The following is a 23,845-nucleotide window of genomic DNA, read 5'->3' on the forward strand; positions in this document are numbered from 1 at the left end:
CTAGATTAAATTTTATTTCTCTGAAGGAATTCCTTTGCTAAAATTTCACTAATGGCTAATTAAATTTGTCTAAAAGGGTCTTTATTTAACCCTCACATTTGAATGCTTATTTCTGGATATAGGATTCTAAACTGGCAGTTATTTTCTCTAATAATTTTGAAGATTTTTTACAAAGTTTTCTAATTATTTTTCTTTGAAGATAATATATCTTAAAATAGTTTCTTTTTTGGTTCCACAGTTTTAATTCACAGGTATCTGGCATTTATTTTTGTTTGTTTATTTATTTTTGTTTCCCTTCCTAGGACTTGAGATTTCTAAATCTGAGGATTGATGTCTTTTATAAGTTATGGAAAATTTCCAGACATCATTTCATTAAAAATTGCCTGTCTTCCATTTTCTGCACCTTTTTTTTCCTAGAATGCATGAGATAGCATACAGAAATAAATCTTCGCATTTCATCTTCTATATCTCAACTCACCCAACACCATAGCATCAAAACACAAAGTGCTTGGTTACCAAGTCCAGAAACTGACTTCCACCCTGAATACTTTAGCTTCAGTTTACCCTCTTCAATTTCTGTTTGCATACACCATTCAGGGTTCCATCTGGTATTCAGTGGCTTTACTTTGGGCCCCTGGGGATTTCTCATACTTTCTTATAAGCTCAGCTATGCAATTAAAAGTGTATTTGTTATGATTTATAGAAGACTTCTGGGTGATTTTTAGTGGAAATATCTTCAGGTTATCTAGTTTATAACATTTCAGGAAATGGAAGTCAAGACTTTTAATCTTCAAAAAAAAGATTTAATTATGTTAATAAGTTTGAAACAGTACAGGTAGAGGTGTTGGAAATTTTAGATAATGTGTCTGCTACTAGGGTTGAATCAAAAAACACTATCTAGTTGACTTATTATTTGCTTTTTCTAGTTTGTTTTCATCATTCTTCTGTCTTGTGATAAATAGGAACAAAAGGAACTTTTCTATGTTAACTAAGATTAAATGAGTACCTTAACCTTGATTCTTTTCAGATGGGAGTTCTAGAAGTTGACACTCTTGCAGATAGATTGCTCGCAATCCTAATTTAGATCCCTTTTTATTTAAATGGTTTCATATAGACTATGCTTTTAGTATGACCTGATGGTTTTAAGACCCAGGCTCAAATTCACCCACTTCTTCCCACCTTCCTTTTATATATTTATGTACTTTGGGATCTTTCTCACTTCAATATTTGCATAACATTTATAGTTTTTACATCAACTGTTTTCTGGTGATTCCAAGGTTTCTTGCTTTACCGTCCCACATATATAAACTCCTCCAGAGCAAAAACAGCACTTAAGATTCTCTCTCCTGCTTCTTCCCCATAGAACTGGCCCACATGACAGCCAAAGGCAAACAAAGTTAAAGAACTGCTTGCCTGAATAACTTTATCTGCAACAGGACTTTAACTCACACCAGTAAGTAGTAGGAAACTGAAGCAGTTAAGGTTTACTCAACTATCCAAATCCTCAGTGTTTCATTATTTACTTTCTGCTGACACACCACCTTGTGGAAGGAAAGATTTAAGGTTGGGAGGGGAGAGGCTGTGGGGGGAGGAGTACATATGTATCAGTTACAAAGCAAGAGAAAGCCAAAGGAAGGAAGAGTATTCCTGTTATAGAGATTCCAAAAGGGTCGCTTGTAATTCCTCAAGCTTAGAACTCTCAGACTGATTAACACCCATTTAAGAAAAAATTTTTGAATACTTGTTACATACCAGTCAATGTTCCAGGGCATCTGGTATACCGTAGCAGACAAATTATACAAAAATTCCTGTCCTCACAGAGTTTGTATTCTAGTTACAGGTTAGAGATAAATAAATACGTGAATACATAAATAGATGAATAAATATAATATATAACATGTCAGAAGTGCTGTGAAGAAAAATCTGAGCAGGAAAGGGGGCCAGAGGCTAAGTAGAGGACATTGTCGTTTTAAATAGGATGGTTAGAAAAAGCATCACTAAGCAAGTGACATTTGAGCAAACAGCAGGCTGGAGGAGGAAGCCATGAGGCTATCCGAGAGAGGAGTGCTCAAGGCAGAGAGAACTGCAAATGCAGAAACACAGGCAAGAAGGAATCTGGCATGTCCAAGAACTAGCAAGAGAGTACTGCAATAAGAACAAGATAAGCAAAGGGGAAAACTGTCAAAATGGAGGGTAGAGGATCCATGGAAAGGGACAGCAGGAAGATCCTGGAGGGTCCTGTACATCGCTGTATACAATGTGGGTTTTTCCTGACTGAGATAAGGAGCCATTGGAAGAAACTTTGGGGTAGGATTAGACAAATATTTCAAGCAGAAGAAAATGGCAAAAACTGAAGGTGACTGAGATTAAGAGTAGAGTTTTTTTTGATGAAATAAATTATGGTATTTTTGTAAACTGATGGGCAGGATCCAGTTAGAGAAGCAAAAATAGGTGAATAAAATGTACACAAGAAAGGGGGAAATTGCTATAGTCGTTACCTCTACTAGAAGAGAGGAGGAGAGGTCTGATGTGGATTGGAGGAGCTGTTCTCAGCCAGGTCCAGAGTCCTGGTCACCCTTGGTAACAAGAGGGAGGCAGGGTGCAGATGGCTTAATGGCTGAAAGCCATGTGAGAGCATGAGCAAGTTCTCTTCTACTGGGTTCATTTTCTCCTTGAAATAGGAAGCAAGGTCAGCTAAGAATGACAATAAGGGAAGAGGTTTTGCGGGTTGGTGTAGAGAAAAAGAAGGGACCTCCCAGAAGGCTACAGGACACAACATGGAGTACTGATGAGAGGGTTCATATTCCAACTCTGTCACCCATCACCCATCACCTGAGTGACCCTGGGCAAATCTGTAAACTTCACTAAACCTGTTTCCTCTTATGTAAAATGAGGATCACCACTTTGTGGTAAGGATGGAGAGAGATCATGTAAAAGCAATTGCTACCACTACTAAATGACTACACTTAGTACATGTTGGCTGTTGACTGCCAGTACAGGTTAGGCAGTCAATTATGGATCAGTGAGAGGTTGTGATATCTTATGTCCACTCTCTTTTCAGGAGGTTTGTCCTCACCAAGCTTCGAGTCATCCCTAAAGGAGCATTTTCTGGATTTGGGGACCTGGAGAAAATGTATGTACCTGACAATGCTGTGGGTGCCTCAACCAGGGTGGGCCTCACATCACATCCAGTGTGATGCTCTGTGCTTAGAAGCCAGAGAACCTTCTGAACCTCCTCCCATTTTCTTTCCTCGTAATGGGGACTCTTTCAGAGTGTGGCTGTTGAGATGAGCATAAAGTCAATCTAAGCTATCCTCACTTTTTCTTCTCTAAGGTGTTGCTCCAAAGTACCTGTGAGCCGAATTTTTATAAACCAAAGCCAATTTTCTCTGCTGATACCCATTCTTTTTCAGGGATATTGTTTATTATTTCTGATTAATTTTTCATTAACAGCAGGGCCTAACATTTGTGTTTGAGATTCTAGAGACTTCTCTTTCCCATGCCATGCTGGCAAGTGTTAATTGATATATCAACATTTAAAATCATTAGGGAAGCTTACAGCACTGAAGGAGATTTCCTTTGAAAAGAGAAGACCCATCTGCTAATGCAAACATTCACTCCTTACTGAACTAGTTTAATGTAGGGGTCTCCCCAAACAGGCTTTTCTCAAAATGAGGCACAGTAGTAAAAAGCAGAATAAATTCCTCCATGTTTAAAATAACCCACTCTTGGGTGCCTGGGTGGCTCAGTTGGTTAAACGACTGCTTTCGGCTCAGGTCATGATCCTGGAGTCCCGGGATCGAGTCCCGCATCAGGCTCCCTGCTCGTCAGGGAGTCTGCTTCTCCCTCTGACCCTCCCCCCTCTCATGTGCTCTCTCTCTCTCTCTCTCATTCTCTCTGTCTCAAATAAATAAATAAAATCTTTAAAAAAAAAAAATAAATAAAAATAAAAAAAAAATAAAATAACCCACTCTTTCTTTGAAGGCTCTTGATCCCATCTCCCAGGTCTTAAGGGCCGGGAAAATCTGTTCTTCACCACAGTGGCCGCCAGAATTTAAACACCAATAAATATAGCAACAGATAGATGGATTGCACAGAAGGGAATGATTTTTTTCATTGTAAGAAGAAAGCAATCCCCCAGGCTACATGCAGGTCTCTTTTTAAAAGCCATTCCATTTTTCCTCTTGGTTCTTTCACCCCTGTTTAAGAACACTTGCTGAAGTCTGAGGAAGCAAGAAAGAAATCCATTAATGAGGGAAACATAAAGCAGAGAGAATGGCAATGTGTCTCAGCAATTACATCACCTGCTTAGAGGAAGGTGCTCAGAATCCTAGATTGGAGAGCTAGCTTTAATATAAACTTACTGTGTGACCTTGATTAAATCACTGTATCTCTGGGGGCCTTGGTTTCCCCATCGGTGGGTTAAGGAAGAAGTTTTAAAAGAAGGAGATAGCTTATGTGATCTCGAATTCCTAAGTGTAAGGATCCCCAGTTGGATGAGAGCCCAGTTTAAAATCTGCAGTCTTCCAGGGTTTACCCTCTTGAGGACATTCAACACTTACAGGAATTGGGAGATGGGGCAGTCTTTGGAGCAGAGCTCACCAAGGGAAACAAGGAAGGGATAGAGTTGGAGAGCTTTCTGCTCAAGGTGTATTCCTGGACGGGTTAGCCATTGCCCTGCCTGGAATTGATATGAACTAAATAACTAGACTACCCGATATGCCTTGTCCCCAAGCAGCCCTATAATTGCATAGAAATTGTTCTAAAGGCAGGGATATGAGACACCACAAATAATCCACCTTAATCAAATTCAATGCAGCAGGTATGACTGACCCCTCACTGGGTGTTCAGCATCAGACAGGACCTTCCAATAGTATTATAAATCCTTAAGCTGAGCTGATATAGCCGTAATCCCAGAGACAGGGCAGCTGGCTCAAAAACGCCTCAACTTCCTCAAACACAGCTTGCCCATTTCTACTGCATGTCTTTATTAATCAGCCTATACTGACACAGCGAGATGCCTAAAATAAAATTAAAGTGATCTCATTTCTTTTGAATGCTTTGTGTGTCCTAGGGCTTCAAAAACATTGCATAGTAGAAGGCCTGGCACCGAATTGAACTCTGAACAGACTGTACTCTTCAGTCTCTATGCTCCCCTTCATCCATTGTCTCACCTTCTACTCTTGGTCAGAGATGAGTTCTCATCTCCTTTCTTATCTCCTTTCCTGATCTATCCCCTGTATTTCTGTTCTTCATCTAGTTTTTAGCCAGTTTCCTGAACTTATTAAGTATTGGCTTTCTCTTCAATATCTCTGTCTCCATGGACCATAAAATCCCTTTGATTCTTTCTGCGCATGTGGCCAAGTTTTCCCTCTCCTCTTTCTTGCCATTCCCACTCTTGTGAAAGAACAGGTGCATTCACTGCCCCTTGTCCTCTCCTTTCACGCACTCCTCAGCCAGCCCTCTTGCTACTGGACCACAAATTTCCTAACACCACATAATTACTCTATAAAAGGCCCCAATAATGATGGAACTGCCAGATCTCATGACTTCTACTTTGTGTTCTTCGTACTTAACTTACATGCAGCTTTTGATCTCATTGACTATTGCTGCCATTCTTCCTAACACTTCTGCCTCTTTTCACTTCAATGACACCACATCCTCCTGCCCACTCTGCTAGGCTCCCAGACTACTCCATAGATGGTTCTTTCCATCTTTCTTAGAAATCTTTCTTTTGAGGTTATAATTCTTGTTTTGATATGGAAAGACTCCTAAACATCTATACCTAATTAAACTACAAGTACCTCAAATTTAATATATCCAGATTAGCTCATTGCCTTTGTCCTTAAATTTCTCACCTTCCCATATTGCCCAGGGAATAGCATTACCACCTGCCGAGACTCCCAAGCAGGAAAATTCAAAATCTCCCTTGACTTTTTATCCCTTAAACCCGGGTCCCTTTCCAGTTCTATTTACTCTTTCTCAAAAATATCTCTGGAATCCAGCCCTTCTCTCACTCCCGCTGCTATTAGGTTCAAAGTCTCATCAACACTTAGATAGCCTGTTACGTGAGGCTGTCATGCCAGCCCCAATCTCCCTAGCTCCCTGCTGCCAGCCCCACACTGCTCAAACTCTCTTGCAGAAGAAACTGGAGGGACTCTCACTGCCATAACCTTCAGTCTTAAGTGCCTGGCACAAAAATCAAAGCCCTTTATATTTCCACCATATGCACTGCATACCCCCACATTCTCACCAGGCAGGAGAAATTGCCATTTCTCAAGCATTATCATTATCAGACATCATATTTATTTAGAATGTGATGGCCAGTTCTTTGGACAATGCCTGGCACAAAGAGGAATCAAAAAAAAAAAAAAAGTTACAGGTGAAGTAATTAATTAGCCAATTAATTAACAAAATATACTTTCACACTGGTCTTATGTAGATGCTGTCCCTCTGCCTAAAACTTCACTTGAAATTGGAAAAGAAATCCTGCTAGTCCTCCAGGGTCCAGATTAAATGTTTACTCCTCTATATAGCCTTTCCAGAACTCTCAATGTTTCCAAACCATAATCTTGTGTCCATACTATCAATAGCACATTTATCAGACTGTATTCAGAATTTGCAGTTTTTCCAGGTCCCTTAATTGTTCTTTCAGGGCAAGATCAAGTGTAACTTTTTATTAAAGTACAACACCCAGTCCTACCGTTTTTATCTCCTTGCTATACCTCTAATCTGTCCACTTACCTCCTTCTCCAGCCACCGTAATCTTTCCCTAGCTAACTGCAACACTTCTCGACTTGTGCTGCCCTATCCACCAGCATGCTCTGCCATTTACTACATGGCAACCAGAGTGATATTTTCTTTTTTTTTTTTTTTTAAAGATTTTATTTATTTATTTGAGAGAGAGAGAATGAGAGACAGAGAGCATGAGAGGGAGGAGGGTCAGAGGGAGAAGGAGACTCCCTGCCGAGCAGGGAGCCCGATGCGGGACTCGATCCCGGGACTCCAGGATCATGACCTGAGCCGAAGGCAGTCGTTTAACCAACTGAGCCACCCAGGCACCCCAGAGTGATATTTTCTAAATTCCGATCTAATCATGTCACCTTCCACATCTGTCTTGCCACATACACATACGTGCCATGCCTTACCACTGCTCTCAACATAAACAAAGAAATGATATCCTCTCACAGTCTCGCCTTTGCTCTATTAGCCCTTTATCAATTCACAAAATGTACTGTTTATCTGCCCACCATGAGCCTTGTTTGGTGCATGCTGTTCCTCCTGACTAGAACATCTTTTCCACTCTGCACTTTTAATTTAGTTGGCTCCTACCCATCCTTCAGATTCCCATGCCACTGTCATTGCCTAGAAAAGCCCTCCCTGACCTCTCCAACCAGGGCAAAACCCCCCACTACGTACACTCTCCTATCACTAGTATCTCTGTGCTGACTTTCATTTTAGCAATATATGACACTTATTTATGTGCTAATTTAATTTCTAATTCCCCTATTGGACTGTCCAAGGACATGTTTGCTTTTGTCAGGATTGAATCCTTGGTGCCTTGCACAATAAATAACTGATAAATGCATGAATAAAAATGAATCAACAGGGCGCCTGGGTGGCTCAGTTGGTTAAGCGACTGCCTTCGGCTCAGGTCATGATCCTGGAGTCCCGGGATCGAGTCCCGCATCGGGCTCCCTGCTCAGCGGGGGGTCTGCTTCTCCCTCTGACCCTCTTCCCTCTCGTGCTCTCTGTCTCTCATTCTCTCTCTCAAATAAATAAATAAAATCTTTAAAAAAAAAAAAATGAATCAACAAATATAATTAGTTGGGAAAAGAAGATATCCAGAAATAAAAATACTAAATAATATGAAGATAGTGATAAATAATGTAGGAGGTGATAAGCATACGAACACTGGCTGAGAATCTACTATGATCTAGGTACTTACATACTATAGTTCAAAATGTAATCCAGGACAAAAATGCACAAGATAAAAGTAAGTGATACAAACACTGTATTTGTTAGGACACTTTCTGTTGTGAGAGGCTAAAGAAAATAAACCTCAGATAGGCAGGAAATTTAATGGCTCATTTAACTTGATGGTCAGAGAGGACAAATGGCTTTAGAAACAGCTCTGTTCAGGTTCCATGTCCTTAGAATTTGGCCTCTCTTCCTCTCTCAGGTCTCCCTTACACTACGTTAGCTTCAGCCCTTCTCCCCAACCTGGTGACAAGACGCCAGCAGCCGTTCTGATTGCTCATCTCCTGGGTTCCATTCAGAAGGAAAGATTTGACTTTTTTTTTTCCCCTCCATCTCATAAAAGTCTTAAGATTTAGTATGACTCAATTAGATCACACAACCATTCCTGGACCAATCACTACAACTAAGGGAAGGCAATGCTCAAAGTGGCTGTGGCCTGGGTAATGGGTTCCATACTCAGAGTTGAAAACACCCACCCCAAACACATGGGCTTGGACCGTGGGAGGAAGAGCTGCTAACAAACCCTGAGGCCACTGATGGAAAAAAAGGTAGAGACTAGGGGCTGGTGGCTGGTCCAACAGCTAATGTTGAAAAAGAAAATTAGTCCGGTTCTCAACCCCGAGACAGGTCTCTGTGGCCTGGGTGGTTGAGGATGTGTTTGATTCTTCCCCCTTCCTCCTGTTAGAATGATTTAAAGAATCCCGTAACTCTGCCCAACCCATGCCCGATGATCCTTCTTTCATTAACCCAGCCCCTCTGTTTCTATAAGAAGTCACAAGGGAAAGGAGTCTTTCTGGGAAAAGGAGAGGCAGTTGCTTCTTCCTTAGAAAAAAATGACCACTGTTCACAACATAGCTTTACTCAGCATCACTATCTCAAACCTCCCTACTCTTCACTGCTTTGGGAATGGCTAGGGGAAAAGGAACAATTAAACTCTCTGCAATGTGAAGTGGCTTTGCAAAGTGCACTGTAAACTGTTTACATTGTCTTTAATTACTTCAGAGCCATATGTCAGCTTGGTATAAAGTGTGAAGATTACACTGAATGGGGTGGGGGGAGTAGGTGACAAGGTGGTGATTTATGGTAACCAGAAAAATTATGTATGGAAATGAGTGCAATTTAAAAACACATCTATGTGCTATTATAACACTGGAGGGGGAAGAAAAGCCAGTTTATAACAAAATATCTTTGAAAATAGGAGCATGATGAATATGTAAATGAGACCAATCAACATCAGCTGAGATATGGTATATGCAGATGAGACGGCAATGAGCCAAAATGTGAAATAGCTCCCAAGCCATAAATATGAACCATATAAAATTCATTTGAAATATTCATGATAACATAAGGACAAAAAATATAATCAAGTGATTTATTTACATATAAAAATGAGAACACTAGTCTAACACTTCAGCCTCCACCCCCAGATCACTGGGGAAAGAAAAGTTAACAGAGGGACTTCTAGAAGAAGAAATTTATTAAATGAGAACTGGTGCAAGCACACTAAAAAAGTTGAGGATCCTTCGATGTCTCAGTTCTTTGGGCTCACTCAAACACACATAAAAAGGAAACAGATCAGATAACCAAGACTATAATGCTAGAAATTTGGGCTCCAATCTGCTTTGCCTCCCTGAGCACCTCCTTGTTAGATAATGTAAGTCCATTCCTACCCCAAATTTCTGTTTCTGATTTAATAGGCTTATTAAATAAGCCTTGAGTCCCACTTAGTGAAATAAAGCAAGAGGTAGGTAGGCTGATGATGTGCCAGACTCCTGGTTAACAACTGGAGGCCAGTGTTGGAGCAGTTAGAGCCTGAATGGGAAGAGGGGATATGAATTGCTGGTCATGAAAAGATAATGAAATTCAGTGGTTCTCATCTCAGATTGCACTTTAGAACCCCCCGGGGGGCTCTTAAAATAATCCACAGGCCTATCCTTTCCAGGGATTTTTTTCATTTGTCTGGGGTGGGGCCAGGCAGTGATCATTTTTTAATGCTCCCTTGCTGATTCTAATGTACATCCACTGTTGAAGGCCCTAAGGTGGATGATACTTAAGTCTGAATCCAGTTTGTAAAGAACATAAACAAACGTATTTAGTATGTCTATATGGTGTGGCGGGAGAACAAAGGAGGATGGTAGAGATAAGATCAAAGAAGCAGCTGGGGTGAGGTCATAGAGTACCTTAGAGGTTATAGGGACAAGTTTGGGTGTCATAGTTAATCATGGGAATTAAATGGGTTATTTTGAACAACGAAGTGAATGATTTGATTGTATTTGTTAAGTATCACTCACACACAGACCTTCATTAAGGATTTTTGTCTCTGTTTGTAGAACTATTAGTCTAGACAACCCTAGGTATTGGTCGGGCTATGGAGCAAATGGAACGCTCATACTTATCTGGTAAGAATGCAAGATGGTACAACCTGTTCAGAAAAGAGTTTGACAGTTTCTTTAATGTATTTCCCCAAGAGAAATGAAAACATATGTCCACCCAAAGACTTGCTGGAGAATGTTCATAACAGATTTATTCATAATAGCTCAAAACTGAGAACAACCCCAGACTCATCACCAGGTCAGGGGGTAAACAAACTGTGTTTTACCTATGTGACAGAATACTACTCCAAAATAAAAAGCAATCAATTGCTAATACAACAACATGGATGAATCTCAAAAGCATTATACCAAGTAAAAAAAAGAAAGCCAGACTCAAAAGTATATATACCATATGATTCTATTTATATGAAACTCTAAAAAAGAAAATCTACTGTGGTGCCAGAAATCAGATCAGTAGTTGCCCAGGGCCAAGAGTGATAGTAGAGATTGTTTGGGAAGGGGAACGAGGAACTTTTTAGGCTGGTAGAGAAGTTCTGTATCTTGATTGTGGTGCTGTTACAAAATATATCCATTTATAAAAACTTGAACAGTTAAAATGAGTGCATATTATTATTTGTCAAAATTATACTTCAATAAAGTTGACTTTTAAAAAACAATTATTTAGTACCTGTTTGGGGCCCGTTTTAAATCTTGCATCTCTGTTAATCTGCACTTTACAGACAGGGATACTAACATTCAGCAAGGTTAAGCAACTAAACAGCATCAGAAGGTCCTTCAGTGGTAAAGCTAGGATTTGAACCCAAGATAGTCTGGTCCTTTCTGCTACACAAGGCTTCCTTTTTGGTGGCATCTACCATTTTCCAGAATTATTCAACTAAAATTGAAAGAGTGACCAAGGGAAACATTATGGCTGTGAAAGCTTCTTTTGATGTCATTTATGATTAGAAGAGAGAATTTGTATACCTAAGCACTTGGAACTTCCGTAAACCAGAACCCAGAGTCATTTTCTAAAGGGACAATCATAGAAGGGGACAAACCTCTTCTTGCAGCATTTTTTGCCTTCAACTTCCTATGTGCCAACCCATTTCTGGGTAGAGCTCTTTCTGAGACTGGCTTAAGTCCAAGGGTTTACAAACTGAGCTGCCTGTTAAATTGCAAATTAACTTAGTCAGCAGTTGGGAAATGTAAGATTAAGCCAATTAAGTTGTCATTATTGACCCAGGTCAAACATGAGTTAGTGTCTAGAAGGTGAAAGTCCTTATCTCATTTCCTGTTCTCCATAAATATTCTGAAAATAAGTATTTTTGTTATATTTATTGCTTCAACCAAGAAATACAAGAAGCTGTTTTCTTGTCACATTTTGGGTTGGTGTGGTTTTAGTAATCCCCTTAAGTCTCCTTATTTCAACAGTTTCTAGGTGGGTCCTTAAAATAAACTCTATAACATCTAATGGCTGTCCAGCTCAAAAAGAGAATAACTTATTTGCATCATATTGATATGCTTAGGTTTTTGCCTGTTTTGGTTTTGCTTTGATTTCTTTATGTGTTAGGGGGACAGGAGAGGGGAAATGTAATAGGGGAAACAGAGTTCCTGAGATGTGGTGATTTTATGGATTCCCTCAACATGGTATTCATTTTAACTCTCCACATCTCAGTCCCTTACGCTTTATTCATAAAGATAGTGTAGGTGTTTCCTTGCTGGAAGGGATTACTGGAAGAATATGGGTGAAAACCCCACTGTCTTAGTCTGTTTGGGCTGCTATAATAAAATATGACTGGATGGCTTAAATAACATTTATATCTCACAGTTCTGGAGGCTAGAAATCCAAGATCAGAGTGCCAATACGGGCAGTTCTAGTGAGAACCCACTTCTTGGCTTATAGACAACTGCCTTCTCCCTGTATCCACACATGGCCAAGAGAGAGTGCTGGTCTCTTTATCCCATTATATGGGCACCAACCCCATCATAAGAGCTCCACTCCCAAGACTTCATACAATTACTTTCCAGAGTCCCCACTTCCAAATACCACCACACTGGGGATTAAGACATCAACATATAAATTTGAGTTGGGGATACAGAGAGAAAGACACAAACATTTAGTCCAAAGTACGCATTGTAAACTAGCAAGCTTATAGTAATAAAGATGTGTATTATAGATGCTCACTTGCTTGGGAAAGCACAGATATACTGTCATTTACATATTCCACCTCTAAGATCCTCCACCCACTTGACACTCCAAGGCATTCATGGTCCTGGTGACCTCTGCTTGGCACCTTTCATGCAGCAGCTAAGACTTCCAAGTAGCAAGACTTGACGGAGGTTACTAAAACAAGGCTTTTCTGGCTTGCCGTCAAATACAATTTTCTTCAATTTTCTAATCAACAGCCAAGCAATATCATCTTCTCTATCTTTTAAGACTTCTGCTTCAGCCATGTTTGCCCTTCTGACCTTTCTTGACAAGGCAAGTTGTGGGAGGGAGTTGTAGGAGGGACTTTCAAATGTGTTATGTTTGTCAGTGCTCACAGATAAACCAGAAAACGAACAGGGATTTTTTTTATCTATTTGCCAGTAACTCAATGTTTGTGTCTACTCAGAGAAGATACAATTAAGGCAGCATAATACTCAAGTTAAAAATAGCCTCGTGGCTCTGCCCTGGTGACTCCTGCTAGGTTTTTTTTTTTTTTTTAATAGAATGGTATTAAAATAAAAAGATGCAATCTAAATGCAAGCTCCAATCGATGCACAAACTACTTATTTTTATTTCCTCATTTAGCCCATGCCCATCACAACCACATCCATCTGGACTGTTTATGACTTAATAAGATGCTTTAAACAGTAAAAGACTCAAATAGGATATGGACCCACTTGCCTGCCTACCCCCCAACAAATAAACTACCTGAATCTTACACTTCATAAACTTTTCCTGTGGTGCTCGGCTCCACCCTGGCCAGCCCACATGGAAATCAAATGATTAGAGATGTGTTTTTATAGTTCATACCATTCCAGAAGTTAAACAGGCAGAGGCAGAGAGGAAAAGCATAAGAGGGATAAATGCCAGAGGAGCCTAAATGAATAAAGTAGAAGTTAATCACCCCAGTGGGTCTGAGATTCTGAGAGAGTCTGGGCATAGAGATAGCAATTGTTGATGCCAAATGTTTTATAAACATGTAATTTGCACTTGGATGTGAGCGTGCTTTGAAAAGTTAAAAGTGCATACAAATGCAAGGTATGAATAATAAAGAGAGACCATTTGCTCTGCTTCCCATTCATGGTATCTCCGCTCAACTACACAATGACTTTCTTTCTTCTCATATTCTTTCAAAGCACCAGGCACAGGGCTGGGCACAACTGAAAGACTCTAGCTCTTGAATTCTTTCCCAGCCTTTGAGAACATTTTCCCCCAAAAGGGTCTCAATCTTTTTTTTTTTTTAATCCTTTTTCTTTATTCTTCTTTCCCAGTAAAGATAAGGGCATCTGAAAAAAGTAGTGCCGTTGAAATTTAAGGAGTTAATGAATTGGAACTTCCAACACAATTTGCCTTTTTTAAAAAGACATGAAGTGGCTAATACCTATTTCAGAGGGCTAAATTGCTAATGGTGAGATTTTAGTCAACGTGGTACATGTGCTTAGGGAGATTTGCTTTAGTACATGAAAAAATCGTATCTAGATTGGTTTACTTATTTGGACTGCAAGGACCCATGTGTACATGAACTGAAATTTGAAGGAAGGATGAGCTTCCTGTAATCAAACTGACATCAATGCTTTCAGGACTCCATCTACTGAGGATGGGCTCCCTCACTCACTGACTGACCAGAAAGAGAACCCAAGTTGTTTTTTTTTTTTCCTTCAGTGAATGTTAAAAATTGAGGTGCCAATCTTCATGTATTTGTTACAAGTGTGCCCTTTTATACCTTCCTTTATATTATCTTCCCTATTCCCTCTCATATGTACATAAAATGTCTCAGTCCAACCAAGTAAGACACTTAAGATAGGACTTTTCATTTAGTGAAGCAGACATTTGCTTTGGGGAACAACAGGATGGTGGCTTTTTGTAGCACCAAGTTCTAGAAGAAAAAAATCCTGGATAGAAAATAAGTTCCACGCTAACTTCAAGGAAATGAAGCCAAATCAGAGATCAGTGTTTGGGCCTTTTTAAAGGGAAGAGATTTATAGACTTCAGTCAAGTACTCAAGACAAGTGCAGGCTGATGGATGACACTAGCTAATCCATCAAGTGATTTATCAGGGTTCAGAGAGTAAATGATTGTGAATTCCATCACTCCCTGAACACCAGTGAGGATGAGGCTTGTAGAGCTAATGAGCTTCCTCAAGCCAGGGACACCTCCTTCTGACTAGTCTGTGCACTGTTGTGTTTATTCTCTTCTATTTGAGAGCAACTCTGAGAAAGACCAAGCAAACTCAGAGAAGCATAATCCATCCATCAGTCAACAATTCCACAAATTCTTCTTGAGCCACAGTATATGTGTTAATTACATGAGGGAGTGATTTGATGAGGCTTATGTGCCAGTCACTATTAGATGTTCTGGGCAATCAAGATGAAGATATACAGTACCTGCTCTCAAGGAGTTCCCATAGTGATCAACAAGAGCTGTCACTTGTTGAGTGATTATTTTGCCATAAACTGAGATAAGGCACTTTACACACATTAGCTTAATTATCATCCCAGTTTTACAGTGAGGAGATTGAAGCCAAGAAGGGTATGTGACTTGCCCAGCCTCACATATCTAACAAGTGGTAGAGCTGGAATTTGAACCCGGGCATTCTGACTCCAATGCTCACACAGTAATCTGTTATTCGATAACAGATATGAATACAACAAGGGTATTCCAGATCATATATGATACAGGAGAATGATAATCTTTCTAATGGAAAAGAGGAGGACATACACAAATTCACAGAGTTCTCATTTATTTTAATTGCGGTGGTAGCAGTAGTTTGAATATCTTTACATTTGTTACCTATTTTATAATTTCAAAATACCTCATATACATACAGCTCACTTAATCTCCCACACCAACTCTTCAGTGGCAACAGGGGCAAATATTTGTGCCCACCTCAGAGGAGAGAAAATGAAGTTCAGAGAAGTTTGGAGACTGGCCTAAGTTCAACAGCTATCAAGTCATGGAGGTGGGATCCTTCCCACTTCACATTCTCTGCACTTTATCCATATAATACTTTGTTTTTGCAATGCTGCCTCTCCTTTATTAAAGAGAAATTATATCTTAAGACTCTTATGGTCACGTCAGTACAGGATAGTAAAAGTGTCCAAGTCAGAAGAAAAAAGTAACCCTTATATTTCTGCCAAATACATACCTTCATATGCAGGTGTTTCTGCTCAGTGTTCTCATACTTCCCACTCAGTCCTGAGCACTGGGCAGTAGTAAAGAAGGATGCCCTAGAAGTGGACAGATATCTGATCCAAATAGTGAAAATCCAAGTGCAAAACTGACCCTTTCCATGCCAAAGAATCAGTGCTCCAAATGGGTGTGTTATTAAAAATTGGCCCAAGCTATCTCATCAAAACATTATTTTTAATGGAAATTTTTTTAAGTCAGCTCCACTTATAGACTTGTTTCTTCCTGCTTTTGCCTACTTCTGTCTGCTTCTCCTAAGAATGAACATTCTAGTAACATATAGACTCAACCAGAAATTCTCAGCTAAGGTATAGGATTTCATCTCTGCAAGAGAGGATTTTTCTTTAACTAAATGCAATGCACATTTTATGAGCCCCTGCTAAGTATCTCCTACACCATAGCATCTGAGATCTTAATGTGCACAAATCACTTGGAGATCTAATATGGAGAGTCTGACTAAAGTGGTCTGGGTAGAACCAGAGATTCTACAGTGCTAACCAGCTCCCAGGGAAGGCCAACGCTGCTAGTCCATGTTCCATATGGAATAACAAGATATAAAAAATACTAGTTCTGTGTAAGGCACTGTATGGTGGAGGATCCAAGAGAAATGGGCCACAGTACCTGCTCTAGTGTAATTGTTAATAAAATACACATGACACAATTAGAGAAAAGCACAGAACAAAACGCATAAACACATGCTCCATTGCTTTAACCAAATGATAGATAATGGGACAAAGTTTTCTTACTCTGTCATTGTCAGATCACATTTAACAGGTAAAATAGTACTCAGTTTTTTAGTTTAACTAGTCAATTATCAAAGAATTATCTCAATTTCTGAAAGCCCCTTTGTTGGTGCTCTGCCAACACAGCTAGACACTGAAAAATACAACTCTCACACAACTATTTCAGGAACAAACCCACTGTATGCTTCACCTAGGCAAACTGAGCCTGAGCACTCCTTCTTGTGACAGGAAATTTGCATCACAGGCAAAAAGTAGGGGACTAAATATAAACATTTATGTCCTGGCAGTATCAGTTGGGCAAAGGTCAGAGGGAAAAAGCAGGTCAAGGTAGCACCTAAGTTTTCACCCAGAAGAAACACAGAGCTGTGAGTGAAGGTGGGTTGGGGGAAGTGAGGTGGATTGGGGGAAGTGAGTTGGAAGAAAACAGTGAGAATGCTGGAAGGAAACAAAGAAGGCTTCTTTTCTCCTTTTCCTCTCCAGCCAAGACCCAGAAACATTCCTGGTACAACCAATGGGGCTCATAGGAAACCTAGACAAGAATGAAATGCTATGCTGGTCTGCATGAGTTCCAAGGGAGGAATGCCGCAGAGCTAATCACTGGACTGAGACTGCCATTTAATGCCCTTCCTCTACAAGCCATTCATCAAGTTTATAGCAGCAACAAGAGTTCATTACCATGTTCCTGTTTTGCACATTCTTGAACAAGGTTATGCCTCCAATTTTAAGTGTGGTGTATAAAAGAAATGAGGGAAGGTGGGAGAGTAAGAGGCTTCCTGGAGGGAACAGTAATAAACAGAATAGGTGCTCCTCACCAACTGGAAATGAGAATCTCCCCCACCTGCTTATGACTTTGTATAATCAGAAAGAACAACACATCACAAACTCTCAGCTTCATTCTTACTAGATTTCCTAAGCTCCTTTTATCAATCTATCTATCCATTCTTCTTTCAATCTTCCCTAGTAGGACCTAAAGAAAAGATCAGATTTCGTTCTAACCTCAAGAAGTTTGTGATGTAGGGTTATAGAAATAAGAGGAATTCATGTGAAACAGAGGACACAAACCAGAAGATAAGTTGCCTCTAAATGTTGCTGTCCAAACCCTGGGTGCTGAAAGCAGTTCAAATTAGTGGGAGTTAGACCAGTGTAGAGCAGAAAAGCCAGGGAAGCTTTTATGGAGACAGTAGGATTTCCATAATCAAAAGGGAGAGGGGAAAATGTTCTGAATGGCAGATATGAATGAAACAGATTCAAAGTCATACTGGGGATCTGAGGACTCCCTAAAGAGGTCTGCAGGCTTCCACAGTCCTTGTCCTCTGATCACATTATATACAATGGGCTCCTACTGATCTCTGAAAGTTCCAATAGGAGAAGAAAAGAAGCTCCATGCACTGGGGTAACTTCACCTGAATTCACCAGGATATTGACTTCTTTGATGTCCCATCCATGATCCTGTACAGAAGATACCAGGTGCTTGTCTATCAATGTCCTGATAGTGTAATGGTCTGTGTACAATAGACAAACTCAAATTACATTTTTAAAACTGCTTAGTGTCACTGATTTGGAGGAGCCATTGTTAAGGAGGTCAGCTCTCCACAGAGTAGATGTCCCTAAGGCTGGGCTTACGTAGAACCAAAGGAAATGGGAGATTTATACATATCCTCTTATCTCACCCCAATTACATAGTCAAATTAAGACATTCACTTCAGGGCCTTAATTGTCCAATTTCTCCATTTTCATAGATTGCATTCATGGAGTAAATAATAAATATATATAGTGTTACTATATCCCAGTCAGAAGGACAGGTAGAACTGGCAAACCACACATGGGATAATATGGTATAACCCTATCTCCTAGCTCCAAGTAATTCTCCTTCCACAGGACAAAGTAAAATTCTTCAATGCTCTCCTGAACTTGGGCAGGAATGAAGTCAGAAAGGAAACTATTCTGCTCCTACCCAAAGAACAATAGTGTTTTCCTGATCTTGTCTGGGAAAAGTCAAGCAAATGCTCACTTTCTCAAGTCAAGTTTTCCTCTATTATAGGAAGATGAGGTTTGGTGTGTCTTTTTAAATGCTCTAAGATCTGATATATTCTGCCATTTTTCATAAAATGTTGTCTATGTCAGGATAAGAAACAAGCTATGTCTGGTCAATGAGTCTATGGGTGACACAACACAATAGTGGGTCTCTGCTTCTTGGTAATCCTCTACTTAAACAAGGCAAATGGCAGGATTTAACTAAACTAAATATGCCCCTTCCTCAGTATCTCTGTGTTTTTGGTCCTAACCTGTTCCAGCTCCTCTCCCTGGAGTCCAGGGATGACCAACATTAAAGATCCATTTGGTTCTTTACAGTTTAATATGCCACATTTAAAGCCATAAGAAAAAGGAAATTGCCATTCCAATGTTCACCACTATATGATTAAAAGCAAAACTATATCCTTTGAAAGGCTTCAAAAGATACAGTAACAAACACATATGTGAGTTTTGTGGCCATCCTACATAGAGGGAAAAATGTTGATGGCAAAGAATTTTTCAGCTCTTTATCAAGAGCATTGATAAATTTTGACTGCCTCTTTGTCAAAGTGCCCCTAGCCTTTTTGAGATTTACCACACTGCTCTGATAATCCTATTTTGGGTTTCAGTGTTCTCACCTCTTGTTCTATCATTCCTTCTTTGGTATTCAAAAATCTCCTCATCTCCCTATTGACACCCTAATCTGGCCTGATTCTCATTGTAAATAATTCTTAAACACAGAGGTAAATGATCACCTTTAAGTCACAGGTTAAATGTCCCAGAATCAGGCCACTGGGCAAAATTTGAGAAGATAAAGTTTCAAAAGCACCAGCTCTAGAGTCTACAATATAAAATATGCTTGCCTTGCTAATGTCCCTGGAAATATTTCCAAAATCAATTGCTATGATATGGTGGGAAAGTGATTAATGTGCCTTAGGCCACTATCATTGCACCGTTTCTCCAGCATGTTTTCTTCCTCTTCACTTCTTAAAAATGTCCCATGATTAGACAGGAAGAAAGCTCCCTTTTAGGTTGAGAAAGTCTACCCCTTCCCTTCAAGCAAGGATGGCAAAGGTTAATCCCAAGGAAAAATACATTCCATAGTCTAGAATTCCTCAGACAGACTCCCTTTCAATTCTAGATTATTTCTTTTTTTCTCATTTTTAAAAATTTTATTAATCACCATACGTTACATCATTAGTTTTTGATGTACTGTTCCACGATTCATCGTTTGCATATAACACCCAATGCTCCATTCAGTATGTGCCCTCTTTAACACCCATCACCGGGCTAACCCATCCCCCCACCCCCCTTCCCTCTAAAACCCTCAGTTTGTTTCTCAGAGTCCATAGTCTCTCATGGTTCGTCTCCCCCTCGGATTTTCCCCCCTTCATTTTTCCTTTCCTGCTATCTTTTTTCTTTTTTTAACATATAATGTATTATTTGTTTCAGAGGTACAGGTCTGTGATTCAACAGTCTTACACAATTCACAGCGCTCACCATAGCACATCTTTCTCAGCATTTTGGGTCTTCTTTAGAATAATCGAGAAATTTAAAAAATAAAATAAAACCCTCTAGGGCCATCAATCCAAGATAATATGAGGAATGAAATAGTTTTTCATGAAGCTTGGACCTCTTTTAAAAGACATGCACATCTCTAGAAAGGAGACAGGATCTCTGTTCTGCCCATCCTAATTACAATTTCCATTTTCCAGTGTAACAGGATTTCTGCATGGCAGGAGGAGCTCCCTGACATGTCACCCTCAGAAGGTGGACTAAGCAAAAAGGCATGCTGTCTCTTCAGAAACAGCAAAGGCGTGCTCACTGTAGCATGTAAACATTTTATACTGAGTGAATTTCATTTTTATCCATACTCATCACAAATGAGCATCACCAAAATGCTCAAATACATATTCATGTTGTGCCTTTCAAATGCATTTTATGAAAAAAATCAGAGCTAAGCATGAGGCACAGATCTGTTTCATTTAATTAGAGTTTCAGAGAAGCCTAAATAAAAAGGTCTATATCTCCTTAAGTGTTCCGTTTTTACACGAGTATAGCTGTCTTGCATTGTCAGTGGCTTGAATTGAAAATGCTTCCAAATGCAAAGCCTTTAAACCCTGAGTGTTTGACTCAGGTAATATTATCACAGACAGACAATGAAAAAAACCATTTTGCCTATTCCTCTTCTGAATTTTATACCAGTATCCACTTTTCCTTTATAGTAAATCAGGGTGAGAGACTATTCCCTGTCTCAGTGGCAGAGCCCTAACTTAATGCCATGTTAGGAAATCTTCATTGCTCTCAGCACATCCCCTGAGTGTGCTCACTCCTTATTTTGATTTGCAACTTTTTACTTTCAAATCCCTTTTAGCATCTCTCTCCAGCCCAACCATCCCACTTTGCTACTTCTCACCTCCAAAGACCCTCCCTGACAGCCAGGCTAGGCTCCTCAGGTCCCGGTATCCATGCTATTCCCTCTCTTACATTCCCGTTTCTACTATTGTCCAGTCTTCAGTGTTATCACTGCTCTCTCCATATTTACGTAACCATTTAGTGTGTACTCCTTCTGTCAGCATTAATTTACTGAGCACCTACAGTGTGCTGACACTGGAAAGACAATATTGACCAAAGATCCTTGCCTTTGAGGAGTTCAGATTCTTGGAACAGGAGATAGACAATGGACAACAAACTTCTTAAAAATCATATAATTAGGTGAAGGGGATTAAGGAGTGCACTTAATATGATGAGCACTGGGTGATAGATGGAAGTATTGAATCGCTATATTATATACCTGAAACTAATATTACACTGTATCTTAACTAACTGGACTTTAAAACTTTTTAAATATCAAGTTACTTACAAACAGAGTAAGATAAATTCTGGGAGATGGCAGGGGAGAAAAATTACAGCAGGGTAAGGAGGATCAGGAGGGCCTCTTCTAAGACGGACTGCCCTGGTCTGAGGTACTCAACTTCATGTTGGTTTTACCTACTATAGTATCTTTATGGTCACCTTTGCAACACTTCTCTGGGCTTATTCCTAAAATAAACCTAACTGCAACTGAATAGGAAAAACAAAGTTGGCAACAACTGTTTCCCAAGTAGCTTCTCAAATACAACATATATTGTTGCAAAGGCTCTGTGTACTTACATACTGTCTGCCTTCTTTTGGCAACCTATACAATCACTCAGGCTGTGTAACCAGGAACACCGTCCAGGATGGAAATGGTTTAGTTTTTGCTTTTAGTAATTAAGATTGAAATTTTTATGATTATAAAATAATGCAGGCTTGCTATTGGGGAAAAAAACCATTAGACAATGCAGAAAGTTAAAAAGAACAATGATTTTACATAATTCTGCAATGATATACCCACTGTTAACATTTTGGTGGACAGCCTTCCACAATTTTTTCTCTGCTGACACGCATTTTTTAAAAATTAAAATGAGATGGGACGGCCGGGTGGCTCAGTCGGTTAAGTGTCTGCCTTCGGCTCGGGTCATGGTCCCAGGGTCCTGGGATCAAGCCCCGCATCGGGCTCCCTGCTCATCGGGGAGCCTGCTTCTCCCTCTCCCTTCCTCTCTCTCTCTCTCCCTGACAAATAAAATCTTAAAAAAATTAAAATGAGATTATATTACACATGTTCTTTTGTAACCTACTTTTTTTTTTTTACATAACTGTATGCTGACAAAATGTTTCAGAAGATATTGATGGTTGTTAAAGTATTAAAGACAAGGGCAAGAATCCCTAATTCAAAAAGACCAGAACTCATCCCTGACTACCGTAAGTATAAAGAGTCAGATACTAGTTTGGGAAAAAGTAGGAGCCTACAAAGAACATTTCACCTCTAGTTTGAAAAACCCTTGCAGAATGTAGAAGGGGGGGCATGGGGGAACATGGAACAGGCGCTTAAATAAGGAAAGTAAAATTTTGTTAATCATCTTAGAAGAAAGTTGAGAGAGTAGAGTATTCATTTACTTTTTGCACACTACTCTGAGCCTGCCTCCATGAAGGCTGAGCATGGAAAGCATTTTAGAGAGAGTCCTCTTTGAAAGGAGCTCTGTGATATGCTATCTTTATCAATGGATGTTAACTAGCATTGGAGGAAAGCCAATATAAAAGATGTCAGGTCTTTAGAATATAAGCCTGGCAACACACAAAAAGGCAGTTTTGGACTCCTTCAAAAAATGACCAGAAAATAACAATGTAAATGTTCCCCCTAGAAGCACCTGTACCTGCAGCCTGGTTTTGCAATCTGTTGACTGTAGCGATATATACTATCGTACTTGCTACAAAAGAATAACCTAGAAAATTTGTCAATCTGGGTCTATGCATGTGTTGAAACTTTGCTTTCATTTACAACTATTATATAAATACACACACACACACACACGGTTAAATTAAAATAGATTTGTAAGCTATGAGCTATGATTTATAACATTTACTCTGAGCTATGAGAAGACATTCAGCATCCAACACATACAAACATATGTGCACATGCAATAATAAAACCTTTCCTGTTAGTGCATGAAAAGTCACCACACAATTTCTTTAGTCTCCCTCTCTACTGTTCTGGAAGTTATATGTTCTATTCATATTATTTATTGTTACTTTATCATTTTTAAAACATTTATCAACCCCCCAAATTAATCAGCATCATGTTGCTCTACCTGAACACAAGAACCTCCAATGCTTTAACTCTGGTCTCCTCCTTGCAATTTTCCATGTCATTTTGGTCTAGCACTTTTCTAAAAATACCTCCCAATTAGCATTCTTTCTAATTGAATTCTTCAGTATTACTATCATTTTTGCCAAGGATTTTGTTCTTAAACTCTGTTCCTTCTGGGTTCCATTTTCTTCTTGTTGATGAAAATTGTTTAATTGTTCTTCACATTTAAGGATGATAAGCTCTCTTCACTCTTTATATATCTGAAACAGTCTTCTCTGCCCTCTCCTGAACTCTTTATAGTCTAGGTGAATTTATAAGCCTGGGTTGACCAGAATTTCCACTCAGCTATATTTACTCTATCATCTTCTATTGTGTATTGTTGCTTCTGTTAAGTCTGCTGTCAGTCTAATTTCTGGTAATCTCTCTGATAAGTTTTAAGTTACTCTTTGTCTATAGTTTCACTGTTGGGTATGGATTTTTATTATTTTTTTACACTTGTGGCTCAATGGTTTCCTCAATCTAAGGTGGTCTTTTCTCAACTCTAGAAAACCTTTTATTGTCATCTCTAACTTCTTGATCATTCTTCCTTCTTCCTTCTTCATCATCCTTCTGGATATCCTATTAGATCTATGTTGGAACTTATACAATCTTCCATGTCTCTTCACTTAGCATTCCTGTTTCCATCTTTTTGTCTGTGACCTACATTATGAGTGACTGCCTCATCTCATGAATT

General features: G+C 39.5%; 1 protein-coding gene across 3 annotated transcripts in view; it reads left to right on the top strand.

Moving 5' to 3' along the window:
* Positions 1-23,845, top strand: part of FSHR (follicle stimulating hormone receptor) — a 165,075-nt gene that overhangs the window by 70,602 nt on the left and 70,628 nt on the right. For all 3 annotated transcript variants that reach the window (XM_021701174.2, XM_021701175.1, XM_021701176.1), the window contains exon 2: positions 3,062-3,133. In XM_021701174.2, the coding sequence (XP_021556849.1) occupies positions 3,062-3,133 (72 nt within the window). The remainder of the gene's footprint in view (positions 1-3,061; positions 3,134-23,845) is intronic.

The sequence above is a fragment of the Neomonachus schauinslandi genome, chromosome 10 (assembly GCF_002201575.2).
Source record: "Neomonachus schauinslandi chromosome 10, ASM220157v2, whole genome shotgun sequence".
Lineage (NCBI taxonomy): Eukaryota > Metazoa > Chordata > Mammalia > Carnivora > Phocidae > Neomonachus > Neomonachus schauinslandi.